This window comes from Tauraco erythrolophus, chromosome 3 (assembly GCF_009769465.1).
Source record: "Tauraco erythrolophus isolate bTauEry1 chromosome 3, bTauEry1.pri, whole genome shotgun sequence".
NCBI lineage: Eukaryota > Metazoa > Chordata > Aves > Musophagiformes > Musophagidae > Tauraco > Tauraco erythrolophus.
Genome location: NC_141467.1, coordinates 60,081,289 through 60,108,899, shown reverse-complemented (window position 1 = coordinate 60,108,899; position 27,611 = coordinate 60,081,289). Strand labels below are relative to the sequence as shown.

Genomic DNA, 27,611 nt, shown 5'->3' with positions numbered 1-27,611 from the left:
TTTTTATTACTTACACCCATATTATTGTGAAAAAACTATTAAACATTCCTCAAGAATTAAAGACTGAAATAGTCTGCTGCGTTCCCTGGATACAGATACTGGAACCACTGTCTTTTCTGACCGAGGTTCTAAATGCTATGTTGGCTGAGAAATTTAAATCCATGCTTAATTAATTTCCCCTTTTCCCCTGGCTTATCCTATCTGACAAAGCACTTTTGCACTCCTTATTGAGTTTCTGTTACAAAGTGCCTTGGGATACTTCTACATGAAAGGCACTACATAAGCTTACATGCTCATATTGTATTGTTATTAGTTTCATAACATTGATTGGTTCTAGAGCATTTGTTAGCCTTTTCTTATTCTGCAAGTTGTGTTTCACAAAAGTAGAGAATGAAATAAATGAAAAGCAAAACAAAGAGTTGCAATCACCAATTAGATTCAACAATGCTTACAATTTCTCTCAATGCAAAAAAAATCTACTGATTTCAAGAAAGACAAGATTTTACCCAGTATTCTGGCTAATGGTTTTGTTATCGTCCATCTTTTCCTGAGAAATAGGACCACCTTGCTGCATAAAAAGTATATTTTCAGAAAAACATCACCTTAAGGGCCAAGTTGGATTTTAATTTTTTTCTGTTCAGTAAAATAACTAAAAATTCTCTTGCACTGCACTGAGTTTTCAGAGGACAATGCTTTTCTTCCAGATACTGACTGCCTATTCACAACTTCTATTTAAGTGTCAAACTTGCACTGATTTAATGTAATTGTATGCCTTAAGGAAGACCAAATTTGAACATCATACGAAATCATTTTCTTTATGCATGAATATTAATACTGCTGTGTTATTAGTTCAGATTTATAAGATTATTTTTTTACTACCTCTACTATATATGCTGTAGTGTTGAAGCATAATATACTCACATAAGTTCTTGAAAACAGAACAGTTTCTCCTTCCAGTCTTAATTATTTACTTATGAACAACATGGTTTAGTTATTCATTTAGGAATGTAGTGCTGTGGTGATTTTCATTAGTAGCTAAACTACTCACAGGTGAATCTTTTATCACAACCTAAACATAGCAAAACACAGTATGTGGTAGACGTGAGTGCTGAAGCCAGGAGATCTCTGTTCCATACATCTAAGTTTCAATCTGACGCCTTCTGGGCATAACGTCTCTGTTGTATCCATCTTCTGCAAGAAGTAGAAACAAAAGGTCTTCTCTTAGATAATTTAGTCATGGACCACTGAAAGGACCAGGACCTTCAGATGTGTTCAGGATTAGAATGAAAACCAAAGGGAAGTGAGGAATATTGGTGTGATGTATTCTCATTACTGTGTTCTATTTAACAGATGGGATACAGTACGATGAACCATCTGTAGGTTATGGAGTGGCATCTGGGTCAGACCAAGGAAGAGCAAATTGGATTGATCCAAGCATGGGATTACAAAAGCATAGATCAGTTTGGCTAAATCCATATCCTAATAGAAAAGATACCTTTTCTGGGTTAAGTACAGGTGAAACTAAGACTTTCTGGCTTCTATCACTAACAATGAAGACTCCACAAGGCACTGGTGTTTCAAGGCACGGAGAACAGTCGTTACACTTCCCCTTACTTTCTGTAGTGTTGGATCATTTCTTCAAAAGTAAGGAAAGTTACTTTTTATTAGGCACTCTTGTTCCAGATATTGTGACATTTTAGATATTCAATAAGTTGAACTGTTCAGTGTGAGTGTATAGAGACATGAGTATCTTGAATGCTTTAGCAGAGAGAGAAGTGATAGAGCAAAGCTGTCTGGATGTCTCTTGATAGGAGTAACTGGACAGTCCACCCTTTGCTGCTGTCTCTTGATTAGGACGGTGAGAAACCGGTAAAGCAACCCTGTGATCAATGGTACTGAAGCATTTCAGAAGGTTTATGTTATTAAAATGTATTCCTTAACTTTATCCAAATAAATAATAAATAAATATCCAAATAACAATATTGACAGCATACTAAAAAACGCTTTGCTAACTGTAGTTATTACTTATTCTACAATCCTGAATATTTTGCTGTCTTCTTCTAAGTACTGGTATATGATATGTATCCAATTATATCTGAACTCTAGTTTCAGACAGTAATGGAATGATAGTAGACAGTTTGGTAGACAGAAGATGATTTGACCACTCAGGAAAAGTTCATAGCATAAAAGAAATGGACTATTCATGCCTAGCTGCATTTAAAAAGGAATGATTCATTGGTAACTCTTTTTGCGAGTGTCACAAAATAAGCAGGTTTTAAGAAGTATTTGTAGGAAAATAAAGCCGTAGTCTGGCAGATAACCTGAGAAAGAGGTGAAAGCAGTGTTTAGATGGTGGAAGAAGTGGGCACATGCAACAAAATCACACAAAAAGGCTCAAAGACGTTCCTCAGTAAGAACTGAGATTATGATTGATTTGTGTCGCTATCACCTTCACAGTACTCTTATCCCACAGCACTGTTTCAAAATGAGACTGAGAAATCTGTTTGTTCCTAGCCTGCATCTGGAAAAACGGTCAGGTTTGCCCTTTGGGCTTGGTTTCTGTTTCCACAGGAGTTGGTCATAGACTCAAAATATTCTGGAAATTGCTGGGAAAAAAGCACATTTTTCATAATCCTGTATAAGCACATTTGGAATAGAATTGAGGTGGGCTCTTGTGTTTCCTGGTGACTCATTTGTCTCCCACTGGTGGAGAGTGTGGGACCCTCACAGTTCTCAATGTGCTCTGCTGAAGCAAAGTGTGTCCCTGAGTTCAAACAGACTTAGTAGTAAATGCTAAATGAACATGGTCAATAGTTATGTCTACTACCAGGATATTTATCCTGATCTTGTGCAGACGTGTCTGAACTTGACAAAAAGTATTTTTGCAGTTGAAGACTGGATGTTGACAGCATACATTCCCAGCTCTCCTCCCCAGTGTTCCCTATGATGGTAATCAGCTGGGACAGAGTTGTGCTAACTTGTTATTCAAATATTTGTCCATGATACATTTAGATTAGGCTTTTGACCTGAGGGAAAGATCTGTGTCATGCTGTTTCTATTGATAACTTATCTTCAGTTAAACAATCGGTATTAATCTTAAAAGTACCTTTTCCCAAGGTCTGGTAACAGAATGATGAGTTAAGAGCTTGGAAAAGGAATTTCCTCCCTGCTTTAGCCATTGTAGAAATTGAAATGGTTACGGGGCTTGAAAATATTAACTTCTGCCTCTTACTTCATGATTTCCAGTATAATCAAGGCTGTCATGTCGCCATCAATGATACTTTCTTAAATTCCCAATAAATTTTGTTCATTTCTTGCTCTTTTCTAGCAACATTGTTAGGTTCTTAAGGAATTTAGACTGGCGTGCTAGTCAGTACTCTCCTCAAAGTATCTGTGGAGATCCGTTTTATGCTAAGGAAAAATAATTTTGTAATTAATGTTTGAGAGAAAACATTGAACAGTCAAGCATAAACAAACACTGAACAATCAGTACGTGGTGCAGTTTACTGTGAGGTAAAGGTAAGTATATAATGTGCAAAGAACTAATAGAATAATAGTGCTGGAATTCACCTGACCTTATGATTACATCCTGTATGCCAACCATTCTCATCATAACTAATAAAACACGCATTAATATAAATTGTAGTGGCAATCAAATTTATATATAGGTCTGTAGTGTCTATCTTCCTCCCTTGTTTCCTCCTTCATCTTCCAGTCCCCCTCTAATTAGCCATGAAACTCTGAAATCTGCAGTTCTCTCCCTTCACTTTGCCTCTCCCTCCTCTCCTCTTCTCCTTTCCCTTTCCCAGAGCTCTGATGAGTTGATAGACCACAGGCTTTTTTGCCTTTCTATAGTTCAATATGCTTTCATATTTCAGAAACAGGTTGTTCTTTCACTACTGTTAAACCAGTAAACAAGAAACAGCAAACAAGAAACAAATAAACACAGAAATAAATTCAAAATTTAAACATTTTCCACCTGAAGTTTTCTACTTTCAAACATTCATGTGAATGCGTTAAGGCTTGCATAAATTGTTTGGAACTAGTGTATAGACAACATCAAATAAAATATTTTTTTCCATTAAAGCGTCATTCTTTGAATGAGATTATAAAAGTCAATAAGAACCTCCACTCTTAAAAAAATTGTCATTGTTTATGTGAAGAGAAGTAATACCATACAGTTTTGAATGACCACAAGTAGTGACTTTAACATCTGCAGGTAACCCTGAGGTTGTCAGTTATTTGACTTAACTATTGAATGAACTATTCTGAATAACCATTAAGACGGTTGAAATAGGAACTATCTCTCATACTTCTTCTGAGACACCTGTGGTTGGAGTTCTTAATTACGATGAATCCTTTGCCTAACTCCTGTACATATTAAAACCTTTTGATATATGCACTGTGACCTCTACCTGTTCCTCCTGGGTTTAATTAGAATATTTAAAAGTTGCATTTCATGTTCAGATTTCCATTATAGTTTGCTTTAGTTGACACTTCATGTGCATTTGCTTTATAGGTTATTTTTATAGCTTTCTTCAATAACAAATGCGTTAGATGAGTTTCTAGCATATTACAGGCCTCTTTTAATGTCTACAAAGTTCATTTCTGGCCAACACCTTCAGTCTGTTTTTTTTCTCTTTGTTATTTTATTTGATTGTGGTTTTAAATTTTTTCTATTTAAAGCTTTCTTTTAATATATATTTTAAGAAAAACCCAATGATTAATTAATTTCAACGTACACTTTTCTGTAATAGCTTTATAGTGTATGTCAAATCCATATCACTTTAATTGTGGCTCCTAGACTGGCAGTTAATAATTTGCAGGTTTTTTCTACCTGAGAGCTTGCTGCATCTTAGAACATTCCTTGCCTTGAACTAAAACTTGTACATTATTTAATATATTACAGGAGTTGTTGTCTTCTATCACAATTTCTGTGCTCATCAGCACACAGCAGATGTTATCATCCCAACCCCATACAGGAATTTAGAGTTTCATATGCCTTAATGCCTTCTGCTGGGTGACAGAATGCATCAGAACATCATAACCCCAAATGGCTGTTTCCTTGTATGGCACATCTTTTCTCTGTAGATGACCACAAGCCATATAGAGATTGAAAGGCCAACCGGTGACTTCTGCCTCATATATCAATCATGAGTTAAATATTAAAGCTGGCTGAATTGCTCTGTCTGACTGATGTCAAGGGTGGATTCAGCCAAGCAAAATCATGCCGAAACAGACTGTGGACAGGCTGGAGATAGCAAGGAATTGAAAAGAATGCAGCCATGGGACCTCCTGCTACATTAAAAGCAGATACTGACTCCTGACAATGAGTTGCTTACAGTCCCATTGTCTATTGTCAAAAAAAAAAAAAAAAAAAAGCTTATATTCTTTTACGTACTCTCAAACCAGTATGCTTTTTATTCAAGCACTTACTGGTGTTAGCAGGCTGATCACTCATGTGCAAGGCTTTCTGGATGCAAAGGTTGTGTGGATGATCTGTAGATTTGCCTAGAAACTTAATCCATTCTAAGCCAAATTCTTGGCTTGGGTCCCACTGGAATTTATTGACCTACTGAACCTGGACAGATTGAGTGAGTAAATGAAAAGGAGGCTAGGGAGGCTGGATTTGGCCCAGCTCTTGGCCATTCATTCATATTACCGAGTTTAAGAACTTCTTGAGCTCCACACAACAAAAATTAAGTTTCCTCCAAACTGGCTTTTACTAAAATAACTTACCTGTTAGAAAAGGGTTCAAATATACAATTCTAGACATACAGAGTTCTTGATCTATGAGCTATAGAATGATGCCATGAAGAAGTCATCCATTTCATTAACATAGTATTTCAATTAGAGGGTTTATATGCGTGATTTTTTATATGAACTGAATATCCTTGTGATGCTACAAGCTGGTAAACCGCAAATAAGAAAACCAGAGAAGAGAATTTAAATCTTTGCTGTCCTATGAGTTGCCTTTCCTGTGGGAAGAACTCTGCTAAAATAATAAACTAGAGGTAAAAAACAAACAAACAAACAAACAAACAAAAAACGGAAAAAGAGGTTTAAAAAACCCCCTCATTTCATGAGCCAATTGCAGCCTGAAATCTTTGTCCTTTAGCCTCAGGTGTCACAGAACGCTTGAGGCATGGGTAGATTTTGCCATAACTGTATGGGTTTTCCAATGTTATTGCTGACTTACCACTGCTCCACTCTTTTTACATGCTTCTTTTTATTTGCTCAGTCGTTTCACAGTCCAGTTGTTCTTTTTGGTCAGGTGGCCTATAACATTTAGTTTAGTGTCTGAAACATCTCCAAGCTCAGTACATAATGACTCAACACCATTACCTATTTCTCCCCAGCCTCTTCTTACGCAGACTAATAAATCCTCTTTCACCAACAAGGACATGGCAGCTCTTTTGCTTTTCTTATGTGTCTTTCTAAAATAAGATATATCTTTTAATATCATGCTCCAAACAGCTTTTGGTTATGATACTATATTTTCTCCACATTATTATCAGTCCAGTTCTGTTCCTTTTTTCCTAGCTAAATCTTTCATTTATGTATTTAGACAAATACTTTAATACTCCCAAGTTACTGAGCTTATTTTTCTCTACATTAGTGCTCATAAATACAAATTTCCTTTTTATCTTTCTTCCCATCTATACCCCATGTGCATTCCTTTCATCTTGGTTCAGCCCTGGACTGAACTTCTCACGACTCTGACATTTTAGAAAAAGAGGACTGCCCATGTATGGCAGTAAACTTTTCTATTTGTAGAAGGCCCTTTAACCCTGGAACAATTGCTACAGCACACAGGAAAAGCCCTTGTCCCTTTCACAGATACAACTTGTAAGCCAAGTGCATGGGTTTGTTAGAAAGGGGTGAACGCATTTTTTGTGTTGTGTGTGATGGCAAAAAGTGAGAAACAGATTTTCTTAAATTATCATTGGAGTAAGTCATGCTAGTTCTGAGCTTCTATTACAGCTGATTCACTAGGACTAAATGGTGAGCAATTTTTTTGACACATTTTGTTGTTTTAAGTTCTTCCAACTTTAATGCTTAAAACTGTTGATGGAAGGAAATTACTTTTACCTGATGAATTGTCTCCCAAATAATTTTTGGGAATTACCAGCTGGAGCTATTTTCCAGATTATTTTTTATCATCTAGGCTGATTGAAATACAATGCACTCTGCCATGGAGTCCAAATGCTGTAGATTGTTTAAAAGTTACTTTGGCTCAACTTACTTTACAAAATATAAGAAAACATTGATGTTAATAGCTCTGACTTCAGATTAGCAATCCAGGCAAATACATGTTTAACTTCTTGTCAGTGATGAGAACTCAGCAGTCCTTTCCAGGACTAGCCTGCAAAATTTTATCTGTAAAAAGTCACACAAGCCTTACGTTTTCATTGGCATAATATTTGAAAATATTTTGATATTTATAAGAATTATTTAAAAGAACTAGAAAGAAAACTTTTTTTTTTTCTGGTTTAACTCAGTCTTAACTCAGACTGTTAATGAAGCGTAGCTCAACTTTTGATTACAAGTTTCTCAATTGCACAGTCATATTCCTTCAAGTTCTTCAGCTGGTCAGTGTGTTGCCACCTATAACTTCTAAAGTAAGCAGTTGCTTCTGGATATGTACAATTTCCCCACACCTGACAATGCACACATCTTTCTCACTTTTACATTTTTAGATGGGAAGAATGGTCATTTCATTTAATCGGTGCTCCAACATGTTCTACTATTCGGGGAGATATTAATGGACGAACAAAACATCTGTAAGCATACTTTCATACCCCATTGAGAAGAAAAATGTTTGGAAATGGGAAGTATATTTCAGGATGGAGCATCAGAATACAATATTGTAGAAATCCTGGGAATGTTTGTAGTCATACAGCAGACAAGATAGAAGATATTGTAAAACTTACAGATCTTCTTAAGAATGAGAGTTAAAGGGTACAGAGACTGAGTGAAGTCGTTAGAGCCTTCTCCTGAACTGCCATTCTCTACCTTCCTTTAAAAAAAAAAAAAAAAGCCATTGATCAAGAAGTGTTTATGTAATACACAAGACATTTTCTTTATTTCCTTTGAGAGATTTTGTTTAGTTTTTCATCTAGCTCCTATTTTAGAATGGATTTTAGAATGGAATGCAGTGATTAAATTAATTTTTAGCTGTTGTTTTTTCAAGGGCATAAATCTTATAAATTTTGTATTCCAGTATCCATGGTCAGAAGTGATGAAATTTACTTTCTTCCTTTAGAAAACCTTCTATTCCTTTGTATAAAATCTAGGACTAATCCATGTGTCTTAAAAGTACTTTCTCTCTAGTTTTCTGAATGTAAGATTTGTCTTTGTATATAGTCAGAATATGTGAATTCTTTCATATTCAGTAAGTCATTTCATGATGTTGGAAACACCACCCTAATCCATGGATGCTGAATAGTTCTTGCAGACCTGACTGATGTTGTGAATTTTCAGTCTTTCTGTGGAGACTCCAACGTCTGGCTATGATGAGACAGTGCGTTAATATCATCTTTCTGTCTGTTCTTGCTTTTAGAGCAACCTGAGCTGAGAACATTATCACTCTCACTTCCACTGAGCTATAAAATTTACATGCACTCTTTGCAAACAGAACATAGTTAGTTAAGGAAATGGAACATAAATCTGACTGTCTTTACCTGAAGACAAAGTAAACAACTGAGTCATATACACTCTCCACCTTCCCCCTCAACCGCTGTTGTTCATCTGAAGTTGCTGTAATTAACAGCACTCATTTGGCTTTTCAATTACAATGATCACATTACCAATGCTCTCTTTCCTTGGGCTCCCAACATTCCAGATCTTTTCGTGAACTTTCAGCATTCATGGTTGACATAAACAATAACACCAATGTCATTTCAATGGACATGTGATCCACCCTAGGAGTAGATCATCCCCTTTCTATACCCAGTGCTAGTAATTTCTCCTGGGCATCATCAGCTTATGAGGAGCTCAGGACTTTTTTGTGATTGTTGGGGATCAGATACTTTCAGCCACAGCCTAAAAGTTCGGAAGCCATTATGCTAGAGAGTTAGACAGCACCCAGCTCATCTGTTTGTTAGAGAACAAGGAGACGTAGAAGAGGACTAGGGTGGGGATACCTTCAGAAGTTTTGTTCCTTTTAAGTACCTCTGATTCAGTACAGTCTTGAAATTCTTAGAAGAAAGCCCAACCATGACAGACATTTATAAGCTACTGGTTCAATTGTGAGTGATAAGTGTCCCTGAATCTTTGAATACCAACTTTTCCCTCCTGCAAGGAAAATATAGTATTTGACTTACATAATGACTCATGACATCTGCAAGTTTGTGATCAAAATCTAATCATGGCCTAAAGCAGCAGGCAACACTCACAATATGATTACAGAGTAGTTAGGCTAACCTTCTCCTTTTAACTACTGGTGTGAAGTTAAATGGTTTTGCAGATCAGAAGATGATGTCTCCTTTAGTTGTAATTCAATGATATAATATTTATTTTTGGGGTATAGTTAAGCGAACAGGCAATTCAGGTCGAGATTTTAAAATTGTTTTCTCCACAAAGTAAAATGTTTCACTAATTATTCTTGCACAAACTCACATGCGGCTCCTTAAATAGTGTTAGACAATAAGTGAAAGTGTCTTGATATTCAAAGACATTTATTTTCTTTGTTGATACTTAGAAGTGTACATGAGATGCAGTGTGTTCTGTTCTTACTATTTTACATGGCATCCATTACAGGCATTAGCAAACATCACTTGTCAGGCTGAATGTACCCCTGGTTTTACCCACTATGGCAATTCTTCGCTCTGTTATCACACTTGACCAATCAGGAGGCTGTTGTGAATAAAAAAAATCCCCAGAGATCTGCAAGTCTTAACAACAGATTAACAACAAAAAATCCTTGCTGGCTACAAAATGGTTAAAGGTCAGGTTAAATGCTTGACAAATACATCACTTAGATGAACCAATTACAAAAAAAGACGAGCATGACAATTTTTAGCAGTAAGTAAAGCTGTATGTGGTTAGGACTGTTTAAAACCTCCCTCTTTCTCCTGAGGCGTTGTTCTGTTGTCGGGAGCCAATGCACTGTTCTGTCTGTATCCTATCAGCGTCTGTCCGCACCATACCAGATATATTCTGAGTAGAAATAAAGGAAAGAGAAGGACCCAGTAAATTCCAAAAAGAAAAAGTATTTACAAATGAAATACATATGAAAGATTTATCATGCGTTTTTTTTTTCAACACATGCAACCAGGTCTTACATGTCTTAGATTTTAGCCTCCTGGCTCATACTATGGTAAAGGACACAAGATTGGTTTTGGTAAGGGAGTCATTGACTAAAAAAAAAATAATAAAAAATCTGTTCATTATAGATAGTACTAAAATGATTTATTATTCATAAAATTTAAGTACAGTTAAATTGGGGAAAAAAAAAACATGTATTGGCTTTAGGCTCATAACGAAAAGAGCTTCTCCTGTTTTATGAGCCTCAGATTACCAAATAACCTTGACAGCTGAATCAGTGTTCCATGACAACAAGCAGGCCATTGATAAATAGCAACAAAACTATTAGACGTTGAATTTATGAGATGAGTAATAGAGAAGCTAAATTATAGGTTTACCATTTGACAAACTACAGCTTGACAAATCTGTGCTAACGCACATGTGTGTATGTGTGAACGTACATAAGCAAAAGAGAGAAATAGAAACTTTTTAAGACAAAGGTGATATCAACATGCCATCAATGTTACAAAGTCATAAGTAAATTCTTTTCATAGTAGTTAAATTCAAGTGTCCACTAACAAATCATACAAAAGTACTTGAAAAAGCTACCACTTGTGAAGTTGTTTTTCTGGTTTTAGTGTCGTTTTTACTTTTAAGTACTGTAAGGAAGAAAAAAAGGGGAATTGTTGGTACATGATAGATCTTTAAACTGACTCTTGCAAAGTAATAGATTCCAGTGAAAACTCAAACCCAGCAGCGTAAAAAGTCGCCAGTAAAAGCAAGAGTATGTTCTGCTGGAGTCGAAAAATTGCTTCCCAGACTATGAAGAGCAATTTGCACTTCCTAGCAAAGAAACAACAACCATATTCTGTCATCTTCCTGTAATCAAAGTGGAAGGTGTCAGGAATGATTACTTAAAGTTGAATCTATGTGTTCATTTATTTTTAAATGATAAGAACTATAGAGGAAATCTGGGTGAGTGGCCGCTCATGTATAGAAAAAGATATGCTAAGGACAAGCTAATGCATCAGTCTTTCATAGAGGAGAAACTTTCTAACATGGGCAATGTGCTTCCAGGCAGATTTATGGACCTCAGGTCCTGACACCGACGCAGCAGCTTTTGATTTACTGCTGTAACATGTGGTAGTTACAGTAGTTACAGACACATGGAATTCCTGTGCTCTCATTTCCCATAGCAGATCTGCCAGTGGCAGGTGGCAGCAGTAGCCCCTCACTGGTCTTGACCATGATCTGCTAACATCTGAGTTTGGCTATCTTTCACAGTTGTGGTGAAACACCAATGTTTTTAACAGCTATTGAGCCAGCTCACAGCAGTGAGCTTATAACATTATGTCACTAGAAAAAGTTGTGCTTAGTGAGCAAGAATACAGCCATCATCTTCCCATCTTATCATGTTTTTCCTTAACTTGACTGGAAGATACACAACAGTCAGAGAAGTTACAGGATTAAAGCTGAAGAGTTAGATGAAGTTCTGCGACCTGTGTTGCACAGGAGGGCATACTAGGTGATATAATTGGATCTTCTGTTCTAAAAAATTACTAATTATGCTTGTGTAAGAAACAGCTGCAGCTTCGTCAAAGGGGAATTAAACACTGGAAAATCATCTTGTCCTAAACACTCTCACAGTAGCTACTAGAGGTAAACTTGAAGCTTGACAAATAAGTGAGAAAGATCAAAAGCAAACTTGGTGAAGGTTTTGGTTTGTAAAAACAGCTGTGTGTGAAGGGTTTTCAAATATTTGCCATTTATTCAATTTTCCTGAAACAACGTGAATGGTATGAACTGCTGTTCACAAATATGAATTAAGAAATTTCTTATATTTTCTTAGAAATAAATGGTGCATACTTGTCTACTCTACATCCATCCCTGATGTCTGTTATACATCATCATTTCCAAGGGGACTCTTGTACTGTTGTGATTCTGACCTTTAATATGATATTCATGTTATCCTTTTTATGCATAAACAGAGAAATAACAGAGAAGCCATAATATATTCAACTACAGCAGGTGCTTAGCGTCCAGTATTCCTGATGCCCATGGCGTTTTAGCTTTCCGAAGATCAAGAATATCCACTGTGTTTAAGATGCATATGGTAGAATTTTAACATTCTCCCTAAAATGCAGATCTTCGTATTTCCATGTCCTTCATGTTTGCAATGATGGATTGCCAAAAAGATGCTTAGCCAAAAATGGATATTTCTTTTAACAAAAAGCTCAAGTTAGTCATATGCTTTCATCCAAAACAATCGGAACCTGAGCCAATTTAGTGCACATAAGATACCTTGGAAGGATTAATTTATGCTGTTGAGCTTGTAATATGTGTAACCAATAAGAGTTCTCTGCATACTTGGATTTTTTGCAAATCTTGCAGCTAAGTTAATGAGCCAAATGTAAAATCCAACACCTAAGGGCATTGTGTAGATTTGTAATGCACCCTGGGGGGTTTCTAAGGTCAAGAAACTGTTGAGTGGATTACACAGATTCATATATGTAGGTTTTTCATCTCTGACAGATATAATATAAGCAATGTTATTTGTACTACATACATTTCTTAGAATACTGTGCGTGAGAGAACAACAAAATCATGCCAAATCACTTATACAAAATGTTATCTAAAAAAGAGGGTCGAAGGTCCAGGCCTCTTCAGCGAGGTATCATGTGATGGGACATCTATACATCATACAGATCAGCTGCATGGCAGCAAGGGCTTTGTGAAATATCTGTAGAAGCAAATTAATGTACAGATCAAAATGTGGATCTTACAGGAGCTCAAAGAAGTATATAAAATTTGCTAAAAATCTTCCTCTTTAAGATACTGCCTTCTCTTCTCATGTAGGTCATCTGAAAGTTAGGTATCCAGACTGGGCAAGGCCTTTCCCAGGGAATGGCCCACCCTGTTTGTCAGATAGATCTACTTTGAAGTGGGATGAATTGCTCTCTGGAGGAGCCTTTTTCCAGAGTCGATATAGATAACTGAGAAGAGCTTAAACTAGGCATTTATGGCTGGAGTTAATTAAATGAAACCGGCGCTTGAGACTGATATTGAAAGTGGGACCTAGACTGCAAAATTTTCTGAGGGTACATTGTGTTTCACACGTTTTGTGCTGTTGAACTCCAGGTGTGTGACTGGATATCCATACTGATGTAAAGGTAATGGAGCCAAAGGCTTAGGATGTTGTAGTATAACTGGTAATGTGTTTTTCCCCTTAGCTGTTTCTCTGGATTATCAACCTAGACTACAATTCTGTTCATCCTTTCCCGGCTGTACTTATTTTACTGCAGAGCAGGGATTAGATTAGCAGATGCTTATTTAGGATTAAGGATGTTGCATTATGGTGTTTTTTTTGGTTTTGTCTTCCTCCTCCTTCCCCTAAGCAGATTTTGGCAGCAGCAAAAAGAAATTGGACTTGCCGTTGCATTGAACTTTATATGAGCTAAAATTAAATATCCACTAAACTCAACTTGCTGAAACTGCAAGTGATTTCATGTTTTGTCAGTCCCCACTTTTATACTTAGAATTAAACTAGAGGATAGTGCTATTTTTTAAACAATTTATCCCTCACTTCCTCTGCTTTTTTCTCTGTAATTGGCGGTTGATCCTTACAGTGCCTACAAATGCTCCATGGCTAAGAGGAGAAAAGCCGAAGAACAGGTGTCAGGCGTTCCAGTCAACAAAAGGAAGTCCCTGTTAATGAAACCCCGTCACTACAGCCCCAGCTTGGAATGCAAAGAAGAAAATGAAGACAGGACGGATTTACAAGAAGAGATCGGTGTCCTCGAAAGTGGCTCAACTCCAGGTAGTTGTACAGTGTGGCTCCACTTGAATCTGAATTCCACAGGAAGGGAGGTATGAAGCAGTATTTTCCAAAAGGATGCAGAATGTGTTTGACTTCTAACAGACTTATAATGGTGCATTTCTGTCTAGGTTTAACCATCATATTTCCAATTATTTCCTACAATAACTCATCCTGGGGTCTAGTAAATGCTTTGTAGGTCGCACAGAGAGACAACTACTGCAGCAGGTCAGATATGGAGCAGCGTCTGCTTCTCCACTTGCTCTGCCAAAGAACAAGGTTAAGCCCACCACTGAGAAAAAACACATTAATGAAGAGCAAAAAAACGCTTAGCAAATCGTTGTTGACTTTAACATTTAGCAAAGCAATTTCATGCATGTGACTGCTACATGTGTTCTGTTTAACACGATTATTAGACTCAGCACTTTTATACTTGTTATTCCAACTCTGCTGAGCCAAACTTGTCCAACAATTTGTAGAAATTTCTACAACACGTGTCCTGCAAAATATGAAAGAGAACAGGGAGACAGAAAGATACAGCCACAGTATGTCTTCATTGCTTTTTCTTTGTAATATATGTTTCTAAATATTAAGGATGAACAAAATATATCAAACTAAACTGGCTGTCACATAATTATTTAAGAAGTCCAGCACAATTTGTTAATCAAGCAAGTGAGAAGAAATCAATTAAATACATTCTGCATATGTTTTAAAGGGAAGAGTGAGCACTAGATAGTAAAGGTCAAGATAAAAGCAACATGATCTGACTCTGGGAATTCAGTAGTCATAAGTACTATGAAAACAGAATGAATTTATATTCCACTTAGTTGCTTGTTGCTACAGGATTTTAAAGGGAATTTATTTTTCACTCAGTTTCTTGTACCAACTTCTCAAATATTTTGGAAGGACAGCATGCTAGATAGTCTTGTCTAGGCTCCCTCTCCCACAAAAGGTTGAACTAGATGATCTTTAAAGGTCCTTTGCAACCTAGGTTGTTCTATGATTCTGCAATGATCTGAGACTAGGAATTTTTGTCTTTATCCACTCCAAATAGCATTTCCTCAAAACAAAATAAAACCCCCAGACTTTATACAGACAAATACTATAGAGTAGTATAAAAGTGGCTGCCTTTCAGATTGAAGAGTCGAATCCTGCTTCTACCAAAATCAGTGGTTGTCTTCGTGTCATTTCTATACAGCAAGGATTTCAGCCAATTGTCACTTGTAAGTCTTCTAGGAGGAGTGTCTTCTAGGGATCTACATCCCATCAGTGTGAAAGTCTAGAAGGGAACTCCCTCTTCAAACAGAACATTAATTAACAAGATGATACCCAGTGTCTCTGTCTTTTGGTTGACATTACTAAGCTAAATTCATTAATAAAAAAGCTCCATGGTTCTCAGTGTCTGTCCAGCCTGCAAGGAGCATTTCCATCTCCTAAGACCAGAAATCTAAAGGGAAGCTGTTTGAGTAAAGGAGGAAAGGCTGAGGGAGCTGGGTCTCTTTAGCTTGGAGAAGAGGAGACTGAGGGGAGACCTCATTCATGTTTATAAATATGTAAAGGGTGATTGTCATGAGGATGGAGCCAGGCTCTTCTCAGTGGCATCCAATGACAGGCCAAGGGGAAATGGATATAAGCTGAAACATAGAAGGTTCCGCTTAAACATGAGGAAGAACTTCTTCCCAGTAAAGGTAACAGAACACTAGAACAGGCTGCCCAGAGAGGTTGTGGAGTCTCCTTCTCTGGAGATGTTCAAAACCCGCCTGGACGCGTTCTTGTGTGATCTGATCTAGGTGGTCCTGCTCCGGCAGGGGGATTGGACTAGATGATCCTTTGAGGTCCCTTCCAATCCGTAACATTCTATGATTCTGTGTGTGATTCTGTGATTCTGTAAGAGTTCTTGTATGGTTTGGGCTTTCAGTTTTTGATATTGTTGTCGTTCATTGGTTGGTTGTTTTTTGAGATATATAGATTTTAGCTATTTTTTCTTGTATTGATTCAGCCTGGTCCCTGACCATCCAGAGCTTCCTTCAGTAACGTGTTTTTCTTTCCTTTGTGTCTATTCTCTGCACAGCTTGAAGAATTTGATGAAGGGAAAAGTTACTATGATGGGTGCAAAGGTAGAAATTGTGGCTTATACAGATGAACCTAAGTTATTTAACTGGTTCTTTTTTTTAAAAAAAGGGCAAGTGTTGGGCGAAGTCCATTGATATAAATGTAGGGGAACCCTATTTGCATCTAGTCCTTCAGTAAAAGAAAAAAGCTTCCTTATTTCAAAAAGATTTATTTGCTATCAGTGAGATTTCTCGCAACCTGTTTGTGTCAGCAGTAATACAACCTGTCCCTTTTACATTAATTTTGCCAGCTACAAAACAAATTTCTGCTAAAACATACAGTTGGACTGAATATGTAGGTTAATTTGTAATTTCTTAGTGTAATATTGCTTATTTTATTATGAACTCATGATTCATGTTGGTTGATCAGTTAATGCTTCAGTTCATGGATTGATGCAACTGTAAACTAAGCTGAGTTTTGATTATTTTTAAAGTAAATTTACAGCCTGTGGAAGTGAAAAGCAAAGCTGGGACAGCTGAACCATTACGACTGGTTCAACAACAAATTTTTAAATATTGCGTTTTAAACATTGCTGATTATTTAAAGAGCTAAAATCTGTTATTGTCAATTTCAATTATTTTTCACCTTCCACACAGAAAAAGGACAGAAAAGATCTGTTACTATTATCAAGTTTTGTTTATTTTGTTTTGTTTTGAAGGGCAGGAGATTTCTTTTCAAATTAGAACTTCTTACTTTCTGAAATAACCCACCAATGGGATTTTATTATTTTCCAAATGGCAGAAGAGCAAATAATAAAAACTCATTTGACTAAAGCTGGTTATAGAGTCAAATCATCATTCTTACTTGCTGAGATGTGAAAAGACAGCAGACTTCTTTATTCAGAATACTGCAATGTGTGTGGTACTAGACCAGCTGCTAAAAAGTTACACTAAGGTTTACAGACATTTTTTTTTAAACACAACTTTACGCACACAGTACACAAGGCCACCTCTCCCTGCATGAGTCCAATTTTCTGAAGGAGAATAAGAATTAATCAATATTTTCTTTTAACATATAACAAACAGTTGAACCAAACAATTATGTAAACTGGAAATGACCCAAAATGCTAACAGTTTGGCAGCAGTAAAGTGAAATGCATTGTGGTGCACATGTGCATTTTTGTCCCCCTTTTCCCCTCCACAATAATCTGCACTTAATAGGAATATTTTAAACTATGTAGCTAAGCAACAGAGGTAATTGTTGCTTTCTAGAGCTTTTGTTAGGCACTCTAACACAGCCCAAATATGCATAATTAGGTATAATGTCTATAAATCATTATTGTACACATGTGGGTAGTTAAGTGGATTGAGAGAATAGTTCAATGAATTGGACATATTCACTGAAAATGCTTTTTATTTGTTTTCTGTAGTTCATAATACTTTAAAATTATCATAACCCTTTACACTTTCTCTTAATAGCTCACTGTGTTATTGAGAGAAACTTCATTTGCATTTTAGACTATGCTTAATTTATTATTTAAACCTGGAGTTCTTCTGAATCAGGAGAGGACAGACACATCTTATGAAACAGTCTGTGCTTGTTTATTCGTCCTCCTTTCTAGGAAGTAAAATGTTAAATTTTTCAGTTTATGTTGAATAGATCCCAACAAAAGAATGTACCCTATAATCAGCATTATTGAAGGGGCTAGTGTTGTGACTAAATTCTTCCCTTCATCCAAAAATGCTTTTAGTTACTATGGCAATATTTACTTGATCCTGGCAAACCAGTGTTGATTTTAGAGAGATAATTACCAGAAAGGAAGATGATGGAGATGTATTTTTGAGTGTCCTTGTCAGAGGAAATGTTTATAAAAAATTAAATGAGATACAAAAGACATATTGTCTTCCACACCGACAACCTCTCGTACATGCAGCCTTTATTACCTGCTGGCTGCTGCTTTTCTTCTGAAGAAAGATGTTTATAAAGACAGGATGCACTTCAGTGGTGTCTTTAACAAGTCCTTTATGAGTCCGTACATAACAACCATTTCTGTTTGCCTGTGCATGACCTGATCTATCACTTAATGTGGCAATTGCAACGGTGACCAGGAGCTTGCCCTTTGTGAAGTATTGAGTCTTTTTCCATTAAGGTCTTTCATAGGATCTGGGATGATTGGAAAAGTAATTAGGGTCTATTTTGAGAAAATATTTGGGAATTTTATATGAAAGAAAAGTGAAAATACATCAGAGGAATTTTAAAATTGTATGTGTGCATGCTTGTATATATATATGCATTTATTATATAGAAAGTGTGTATATATAATATCTATCTATATATGGCACATTATAACTATATGAACTTACATGAATGTGTATGTGTCCTAAAATAATACATGTCTTCACCATCAGTGAAAAAAGGCAACATGTTTATTTCTCACATAGCTTTGGAGCTATAATATAAAGTAGATATAATCTTAGAAGGGCTTTTCCTGATGCTACAAGCAGTTATTTCAAACACAGTCTTGGTGAATTCAATCATTTCAGAGTACCTTTGAGTAAAGAAACAGATTGGTAAGTAAATATCTTCATATCACTTCTGCAAGACACAAAAAACAGTTATTCTTACATATTTTTCTTTTCTTTTTTCTCATGCAGAAGAAAGTACTCCAAAATCATCTGAGGAAACCCTTCATTTAGGTGGGCAAGAAAATTCCAGTCAAAGAAAAGATAACTACTCCAGCTATCAAGATGCAGTAGCCAAATCTTTGATGAACATGGGAAAACTAGCAAAAGATGCACCCAGTCAAACAGTGACAGAAAATCTAAATGATAGCGGCATTCAATCCTTAAAAACAGAAAGTGATGACACTGATGAATGTTACATGATTAACTCATCTGAAGAAAAGGAAAAGACTGTTATTTCTGACCCAAAATACTGTTCATCTGAGGAAAATGAAAGTAACTCTGAAATTATGGACGAGTGGGACAGCTCCTCAAATTTGTCAGAAGAAACTAGTGTAAAGCCTCATGTAAAGAAGTATATAGTAGAGTGTAATCAACCTAGCATCCTGGAAGTCCCAGAAATTAAGAAGGAAGAAGTAGAATTTGGCCCTTGTGAAACACTTTGTGACTCAGAAACAGAGTTAAGAGCACCCCAGGAGTCTCACCCAGATCCTTTCGAGAAGAGAATTCAGAATCCCTTCCCTGAAAGTGAAGAAGATGACAACGAGTGCCTGTCAGAAACCACAGAAGTGTCAGTTGAGCTGGACAAAACAAAAGGGAACTTGAGCTTGCTAGAACAAGCAATCGCTCTGCAGGCAGAGCAAGGGCACGTGTTTCACAGCACCTACAAGGAACTGGATAGGTTTCTCCTGGAGCACCTAGCAGGGGAAAGGAGACAAACCAAAGTTATTGACCTTGGTGGGAGACAGCTATTTAGCAACAAACGTAAGGAAGTATAATTGGCTGTTCTTACTGGCTTAAGCATTTATCCTGTGACTGATAGAGGATTCTGAGCTGGGTTTTATTGCAACAGTAAAGAATCTAGAATTTAGCTGGTAATTTTGTTAATTATGTACCTTCACACTAGTGCCTTACAGCTAACCAGGTTAAGCGCTAGGTACTTGGCTTTCTGCCAAAGCGCTATGCGAAATGATCAGTAACGGCTACTAAAAGGCCTGCGTAGCTGGCACTGATGCTCCATCTCCTCCTTTTCCTCCTCCTCTGCCTCCTCCTCCATAGAGCGCTAATACGTACCTCCTAAATTTCAGCAGCCAAGAGGGAAAGCATTAAAATGGTGCTTAAGGAAAGGTTAGGGTGAAAAATTGGCCTCTTCCAAACATACCACCTAATTCCTAAGCCATGCGTTTTCCGAGTTCAGTCTGCTTCACGTATCAACATTACATTTTGCTACAGCCAGCACTACTGAGCCAGGAAAGCACAAGCCGTGCTCTTCTGCCTCATTCACCACCAGCAGAATTATCAGTAAGCTCCAAAATCTTTATTGTTTCTGATGATTTGCAGCATCCTATGAACCTGTAGGAGCATTGCTCCATTTTCGGTACATACTTGGGCTTCCAGAAGTGGAGATCTAAAAGATTTGAGTTTGATTTGTAAACTGGGCTGTCTCGTATGAAACTTCTCAATTGAGAATAATTACAGAACACCAAAAGATGTCATTTTATAAGCACACTGGCTGCTGTAGTAAGTAACAATACATTCATCTGTCCTTTGACTTTTCCGTTTAGGCTTCTACATATAATGAGGTCACCTCAGCATTGCTGAAATTTCTGCTTTTGATGAAAGATTTACTTTGATATTTCTAGTGTTACTTCAGAGTAGCCCCTGTGGACATTGCAAATATCATAGTTTAGTTATCTAAAGCATTTAGTTTATACAATAACTGACAAATTTTTTTAGGAGTTGCAACTATACAATATTTCCTGTAGCATTTGGGAAGAATATGCATGCAGCTCATTTGCATTAGCATGTCTTAAGCTGCGCGTGCAAAGTATTAGTCTAACTCCTTGCTAAACTACGTGAATCTTTATTTGCTCAGATGGTTATGGTATATGCAGGAATTTTACAGATACCTTTTCTTGTCCTGAGATCAACTGTGTTCACCAGGTTCACATTGGAGTCAATGTGACTTTCTCACAGCACACATAGGAAGGAGCAGTGATAGTAAGTAAGCACAGCAGAATTTGGCCCTTCCTGATTTGCCTCATATTGTTATTAGCTGCAGTTTGCAGGTGAGTTTAGCGTTAACATTCATGGAGGAACAAACTAGGCTTTGTTCAGATTGTACAAGCACCATATGATTTTAGTCAATATAGTATCAGGCACATAATTTTTTCACTTTGCATAATTAACTGGGTTTTATTTCTGAAAAATCAACCATCAAATCCATCAGCTCCTAATTTTCTATTTAGATGTTACATCAGAAAAAAAATGCCTTAAATGTGTATTTTTTGATCTTTTTAATGATAAACCTTTCCAATTAGTGGGGGGAAAGTTAAGTCCTATTTCAGAGTCCCTCTTTATTTTCTGTCCACTATTGCAGCACTTTCCATTTGCAGTGACTCTAAAAAAGCATGTGGTCTCCTGTAGATACTCAGCCTATTTTCTTCCTTCCTTATTTCTTTTTTTTTTTTTTTTTATTAACTTAAAGTCTTGCCAGGAAGTTTAACCCTCAGCTGTCTCTGGCGATCCTGTCCCTAAGCGGTCCAACAAAACGAGCTCAAAGGAGGCTGCTCCCTGTGCTGGCTGCAGCTGTTTTCTCCCCCAGAGCCGAATGCTGTTGGCAGCCAATCACAGATGGAGCTAAAACCATCCTCAGCAATTTATGCGGCCGCTTCCTCCAGATTTCTCACAAGAGAATTTCTGGACCAGGATTCATTCCTCTCTCGCCCAGACTTTTGATCCTGCATTGGAAATCGAATAAAGGCTTTCTGACCAGTGCTTCTTGCACAATTCTAGGTGCTTGAAATAAAAACTGGGAATGCGCTGCGGCCGTTACAGAGTGGTAGCTGTCGGGCTGGGCTGAGACCTCGCCTTTGAAAGGGTATCGGCTGCTCCATGTTTTCACTGTCATTGTGGGCTGCTCCACAAAGCGGCATTGCCATGTGTACCAGAGGGAGCTGCTTGCCTTGCCTCTCAAATGTAAAGTGGCATGTATTCAGTTTCCTAACAAAGAACCTACAGCCTAGAGATCTGCGATATTTAAGGAATGGCTTCTGGTTGAAATGCTTTTTGTTTGTTTGTTTGTTTATTTCACACCTCAGCTTTTATTTGGTTGTCCCAGCTTCCTGGAGTCTGACATTAAAGGAGTAAAAGATTGTTTCTGCTTTTTTATTTATTCCTTTATAGATCTTGCTGTTGGCTGATGATGCCAGTTTTCTGGCTTATTGGATTGTGGCTTCTGTCCTGTTTGAGGCTCTGAATGGAATAAATGACATCACAATCCTTAAGCTATGTAGTTTAGCACATAAATGGCATATTGGGAGGGGGGAGCCGTTGTTTAAAGGACACTGTGAAAATCTAAGGCGATGCTTAAATCACATATGTCTCTCTTAAAACTTTGTTTAGGAATTACATCTGAAGTACAAAATAGAGAGTATCACGCTGCTAGGATCGCTCAGCTGAGTGCAGACAGGGGCTAAACACAAACAAAATCCTTATCTGATTTCTCTGCAGATTCACCCAGGCCTGAAAAGAGAGAAACCAAATGTCCCATCCCAGGATGTGATGGCACAGGGCACGTGACTGGGCTGTACCCTCACCACCGCAGTCTCTCAGGCTGTCCACATAAAGTTAGAGTGCCACTAGAAAGTGAGTATCAACTCCCTGCAGTCCAGAATAACAACTGGATCTAGCCCAGTGTTGTGGGTAGTGTGTGCTCATGCTGGAGGAGAAACCCACTTTTTCTATGTGAGATTGCAAACGAGGCTGAGAGGAGCCTTCACTTTCTTTACCCTCCAGCTCTTTGTCACAGCCCTACTTCCAGTTCCTGTGAAGCTCAAGTACTCCTAAGCAGTACCATTACAACCAGCAGCAGGCTCTTTGGGTGGCCTGGGAAGAGTAAAATCAGAGCCAAACTACCCCCACCCTGCCAGCAGACCCGCATGCTGTGGTCTCATGAATCTTCAAGATCTCATTTGCCCATGCCTTTGCTGAGGCATGCAGCACAGAAATCGCCTGCTTGTCTCAGAGCTGCGACCTGATTTGCCGTAATCACACACCCAGGCTGCTGATTTTCATTGCCAATGACTGAGTGGCCCGGGCATGCTTGTTCAGAGATGTTTCCAGCGTCCCCCTTACCACCAAGCTCAAAAAGATGACTTTCATCAGTACATCCCAGCATTGGTCCACAGCAGGTCCCTTTCATATGACTGTATCTTGCTGTATCGTAGCCTTTTGCCCAGTCTAGCCTGAATTTCCTTGCTTATTTCTAACTGTGCTGATCTGATTACATTGGTTTGTGTGTGTGTGTGTATAATCCTGCAATGTGATGCAATGAAATGATGCATAATAAGCCAAAGCCTAAAGTGAAACTATTCGTTTAAACAACCTAGTCAGATTGGTTTTGTTATGCATGCATTTGTTAGCATGCATAACAAAAAATTAAAAGGATACTTGCACTTTACCAACATACTATTCCTAACTGTAATTCTCTTCTTTTTTAAAATCTGGTGCTAAACTGTATTTATGGAAACATCTGCTGAGTTACACAGGCTGCTGCATTTGGAAGGCCGTAGCAGCATTAACTTTCTAAAAAGTTAAAATTAACAAGTCCGTATTATTATCAAACTTCCAGTCAGATGCGTTCTGTCCCGCTGGCAAAAGAATAAATAAATCATAGTTTCGTTCCTGACAGAACAAACCAGCTGACTGAACAGTCAGCTTTTTTCAAGCACTGTGCACCCAAAGGGGCAACGCAGTACTGAAGTCACGAGGGCAGATGTACAAAGACATATTCTCTTTAACACAGGCACACATCTCAGTCTTGGTAAAGATGATTCACATCAAAGGACGTAAGAAATGTACATGCAAGAGGTTGTAACCACTGCTGAGAGTGTAAGCTGCTGCTTGGGATCATGACCCATTGGTCTAAAGTAGTTTCAGCTTAGCTCGGATGATCAGAAGGTATCAGAGTTCAAAGGGGATATACTCAGATCAGATCATCTTACTCACGTGCAAGGCATAACAAGCCTTCCTGTATCTGAGAGTTTGCCCTCCCTGAGACAGACTGCAGCTACACAGAACACGTGTGTGGCCCAGGGTTCCTCTATCACACGTCTTTTCTAGATTGTGGAGCATGAATCAGAAGGCAAAGTGCTTCATGATGTAACATCCTTGCTAACTTCCACCTTTGCTCTTTTAAAGTCCCTAGAAACAACGATGTGCTTGTGGGAAGCCATACTACAGCAATATAGGGATAAACCGGTATATGCTGGAGGCACCAGCCTTGCTGTGTTTTAGGTCTTTTGCTTCTCTTTTTCTTTTGTGGTCAAAATGTGACAGAATTGAGAATCTGAGTCCAATAAAGAAATGTTCATATTTTTTTAATATATATATTTTTAATTGATGCATGTTATTATCACCTTTTTTATTTCTTTACTCCCATTTAGTTCTTGCCATGCATGAAAATGTTTTAAAGTGCCCCACCCCAGGATGCACTGGAAGAGGACATGTCAATAGCAATCGCAACACGCACAGAAGGTAGATCAGAAAATTTCCTGTCTGCTTAAGATCTAACATGTCCTTGGGAGCAAATTGTTATCACATCTTGGAATTAGATGCTATGTACTACACTTCAGAATGCCTATAATCTGCAAGGGTATTCTGTATTATTTATGACCAAATAATTGTGTTTAATTTCATTATATAAAAAAATGGCTGCAGGACAGAGGATGGCAAATTCCACTAATATTTTTCACAGATGAGATTTCAAACTACAATTTCATCACAATCTGCACAGTGAAACATCATTATGTAAAAGGGGTAGGAGTGAAGAAATACAGTACTATTGCTACAACTGGAAAATCCAGTGGAAACCAAAGCCTCTTCATTTTGCACTGCATACATGGCAGTCCTTGGCAGGAACTTCCCATCCAGGCACATTCTCTTTTAGTAAAACAGAAAATTTTAAGTGGAATATTTTAGAATCCCTGTGAAAACTAACTCAATTTATTACCCTCAGGAATGTCATCTTCCCGCTTGGAACACTCCTATCTGTTTAACTTGCTGCCTGCAGGGAGAAAGTATAATTGAGAAAAGCCTTCCAGACAGGCAGCTGGGGAATCACAGCTGGGATGCAGGTGAGGCAGAGAGCCGACGCGCTCTGTCTCCAGCAAGCCACTGCTGTCGGCACGGCTCTTGTCAGTACTGCTTTCTGCTGGAAGCCAGCAAGACAAAATATTCCATCATAGCACTTCTGGAAAAACGTAACGTCAATCTTATAATCAAACTTGGGACATAAAAATTTCAAAATCAACTTTCTTTGTTGAACAGAATTTTTGTGAGATTTTCTTTTTTCTTGCTGATGATTGATTGATTGGTTATTGTATGAGCACATCAAATTCAAAGATGATCATGCTATGTTACTATCTTTAATACGAAAAGTTAGTCTTTACCAGAGAGAGATTACAAGATCCTCTACAAGAATATATAAGGAATCAGTAAATATTTTTAAATTGTGTTACCCGTTTTAAATCCCTGGCCATCTTTGCAGCACATCAGCTGTAACATAAGCAAGCCATAAATAGGATGAGAAAACATATTCTAATCTAATAAAGCAAATAGAAAAAAAAAAAAAAGCAAGCACAACTTGAAATGACAAAATGTGTTCTTTGGTAACAGCCACTCACATACCCCTGTTTTTTCCCAAATTCACTTTCCTTTTAATCAGCAGGAGGCTTATATGCATGGTTTAGCTGATAAAGTAAATGTCATTTGTCAAAAAATTTACTAGTGACTTGCCAGCCACAAAACATCAAAGCTGAACTGTGGAAAACTCCTACATGATTCCATTTCCAGATATATCACCTCAAATACACAGATTTCACAGTTTTGTATTAAGGATTGAAAAACAGATGAATCTGGGCTATAGTAGCAGCAGCTCCCATGGATTTACAGGGCAGCAGAGAGTTTGAAGTCGCTGGGTTTCACAGCCTTTACTTAAGATTTTATTTTAACTTCTTTTTTTTCTTCTTGTTTCTTTTCTTCACCTTGCTTTTAAATAGTCTTTCTGGTTGCCCGATTGCTGCAGCTGAAAAGTTGGCAATGTCCCAGGAAAAGAATCAGCTGGAGTCTCCAAAAGCTGGGCAATGCCATGATCAGACTCACAGGTAGGAGCCCTCGCAAACTAGTCTCTCCAAAGTATTTCTGCACAAACTCTGTTCATCAGTCCTCAGGTCTTTCTCTCATTTCAGATTTCAGCTACAGGGGTAACTCAGTTTTCCAAGATGAACCTGCGCAAAGCTAAATAACTTGTCCATATGTCAAAATTAACAGGCGGTTTTCTGCTGGTTCTTGTGCACGGGGCTGATCTTTTGAAAGGCAATCAAATATATTCTACTAAATCTTACTTCAACACAAATAACTTCATGGTTTTCAAATGTCTTTCTCCTGTAAACCAAGCCTCCTATCGAAACGTTTTAAACAATTTTTAAGAAGTGTTCCTTGGTTACAATGTTTTGGTGAGTGTAACTTGATTAAGGATCTCCTTGACTCTGTTGCGCTTTTATCAGGTCAGTCTTCATTTATTTTGTGATTCTTTTGAGAGGATTTTCCAGTGATCCAGTGAGTAGCATGTTATCTGAAAGTGTTGAGACCTCTGCTCGTTCTGTTTCCCCACCATTGAATAATTCGTATTTTGAGTTTCTTTATTTTAAGTTTATTGGTTTAATTAGTTTAATTTTTTTATATATACAATGGCGTCAAAAAGGAGAAACATTTTTTATTGCAATTGTATTTTGTTTGAGAGTTATATGGACCCTACAGACATGCATAATTTGCACATCATTGGCACCACGACCATTACAACCTATTATATTCAGGTCTATTTGGGGACACTTTAATTTGTGGATTATTGACATGATCAGCTCTAATGGTTCCTTCAGAGCCATTACAGAATATTATGTCCATGTGTCTGCCAACTGCACGTGCCTTAACTCTACATATGAAAAGTCCTTAGGAAATTACTAAAGACAAGTAGTTACTGAACAGTAACTAAATGGAATAACACACCATAAATCATTTGTTCCTCCCAAATAACAGAAGCAATTATTTTGGATCATCTTATATTGTATTTACACCACACTCATTCACAGTAAAGTGAGAACAATTATCCTTTGACTAGCAAAAATCAAGACAATTTTTAGAAATAAAGGAAGCATCATGCTACAGTGGTAATATAGAAGTCAGTCAGTATCTTTCTTGTTAATAGCTCACACCGTTACTAAAGAATACTAGATTTTTTTATATTCTCAGCTTTGAACTTGTATGAAGTCAAAGTACTCTTTGACTACTAGGTCAGTCGCCGTATTTATGTTATTTATTTCCTGCATACACCTCCCAGTAATGTGAAAACAGCACACTTTCTGATACTGAGATGCAACTGTATTCTATTTTTCAAGAAAAGGTTATTTAAAGATATTCTTGTCTTTCTGATTCAGTCTTTTCCTCCTTTCTGCAGGACTAATTTAGCGAAGCAGCCTGAGGGATCTCAGTACAATTACAGAACTTCACAGCCAGTCATCTCCTCCAGAGTCATTCTGGGGAAAGAACAGGAGAAGTTTGGGAAAGTACCATTCGATTATGCCAGCTTCGATGCACAAGTCTTTGGCAAACGCACAACAGCACCTGTGGCACAAGGACGAAAAACACCCCAGTTCCTTGAAAGTAAGCTTGAAATTCCATTATCTTTTGGAAAATGGGCAAAATGTTAATTACTTTTTTTTTACCTTTTTCCTTGTTCTGCTTTCAAATATCTAGAA

At 37.5% G+C, this 27,611-nt stretch overlaps 1 protein-coding gene across 6 annotated transcripts in view; it reads left to right on the top strand.

Moving 5' to 3' along the window:
• Positions 1–27,611, top strand: part of ST18 (ST18 C2H2C-type zinc finger transcription factor) — a 169,786-nt gene that overhangs the window by 105,906 nt on the left and 36,269 nt on the right. For 2 of the 6 annotated variants that reach the window (XM_086609272.1, XM_086609273.1), the window contains exons 6-11: positions 13,875–14,065; positions 18,769–19,560; positions 22,309–22,443; positions 24,243–24,333; positions 25,857–25,961; positions 27,311–27,516. In XM_086609272.1, coding sequence (XP_086465398.1) covers positions 13,875–14,065; positions 18,769–19,560; positions 22,309–22,443; positions 24,243–24,333; positions 25,857–25,961; positions 27,311–27,516 — 1,520 coding nt within the window. Of the gene's footprint in view, positions 1–13,874; positions 14,069–18,768; positions 19,561–22,308; positions 22,444–24,242; positions 24,334–25,856; positions 25,962–27,310; positions 27,517–27,611 lie in introns of those variants that run through there. The other 4 variants (XM_086609275.1, XM_086609274.1, XM_086609276.1 and 1 more) reach the window with 4 other exon arrangements.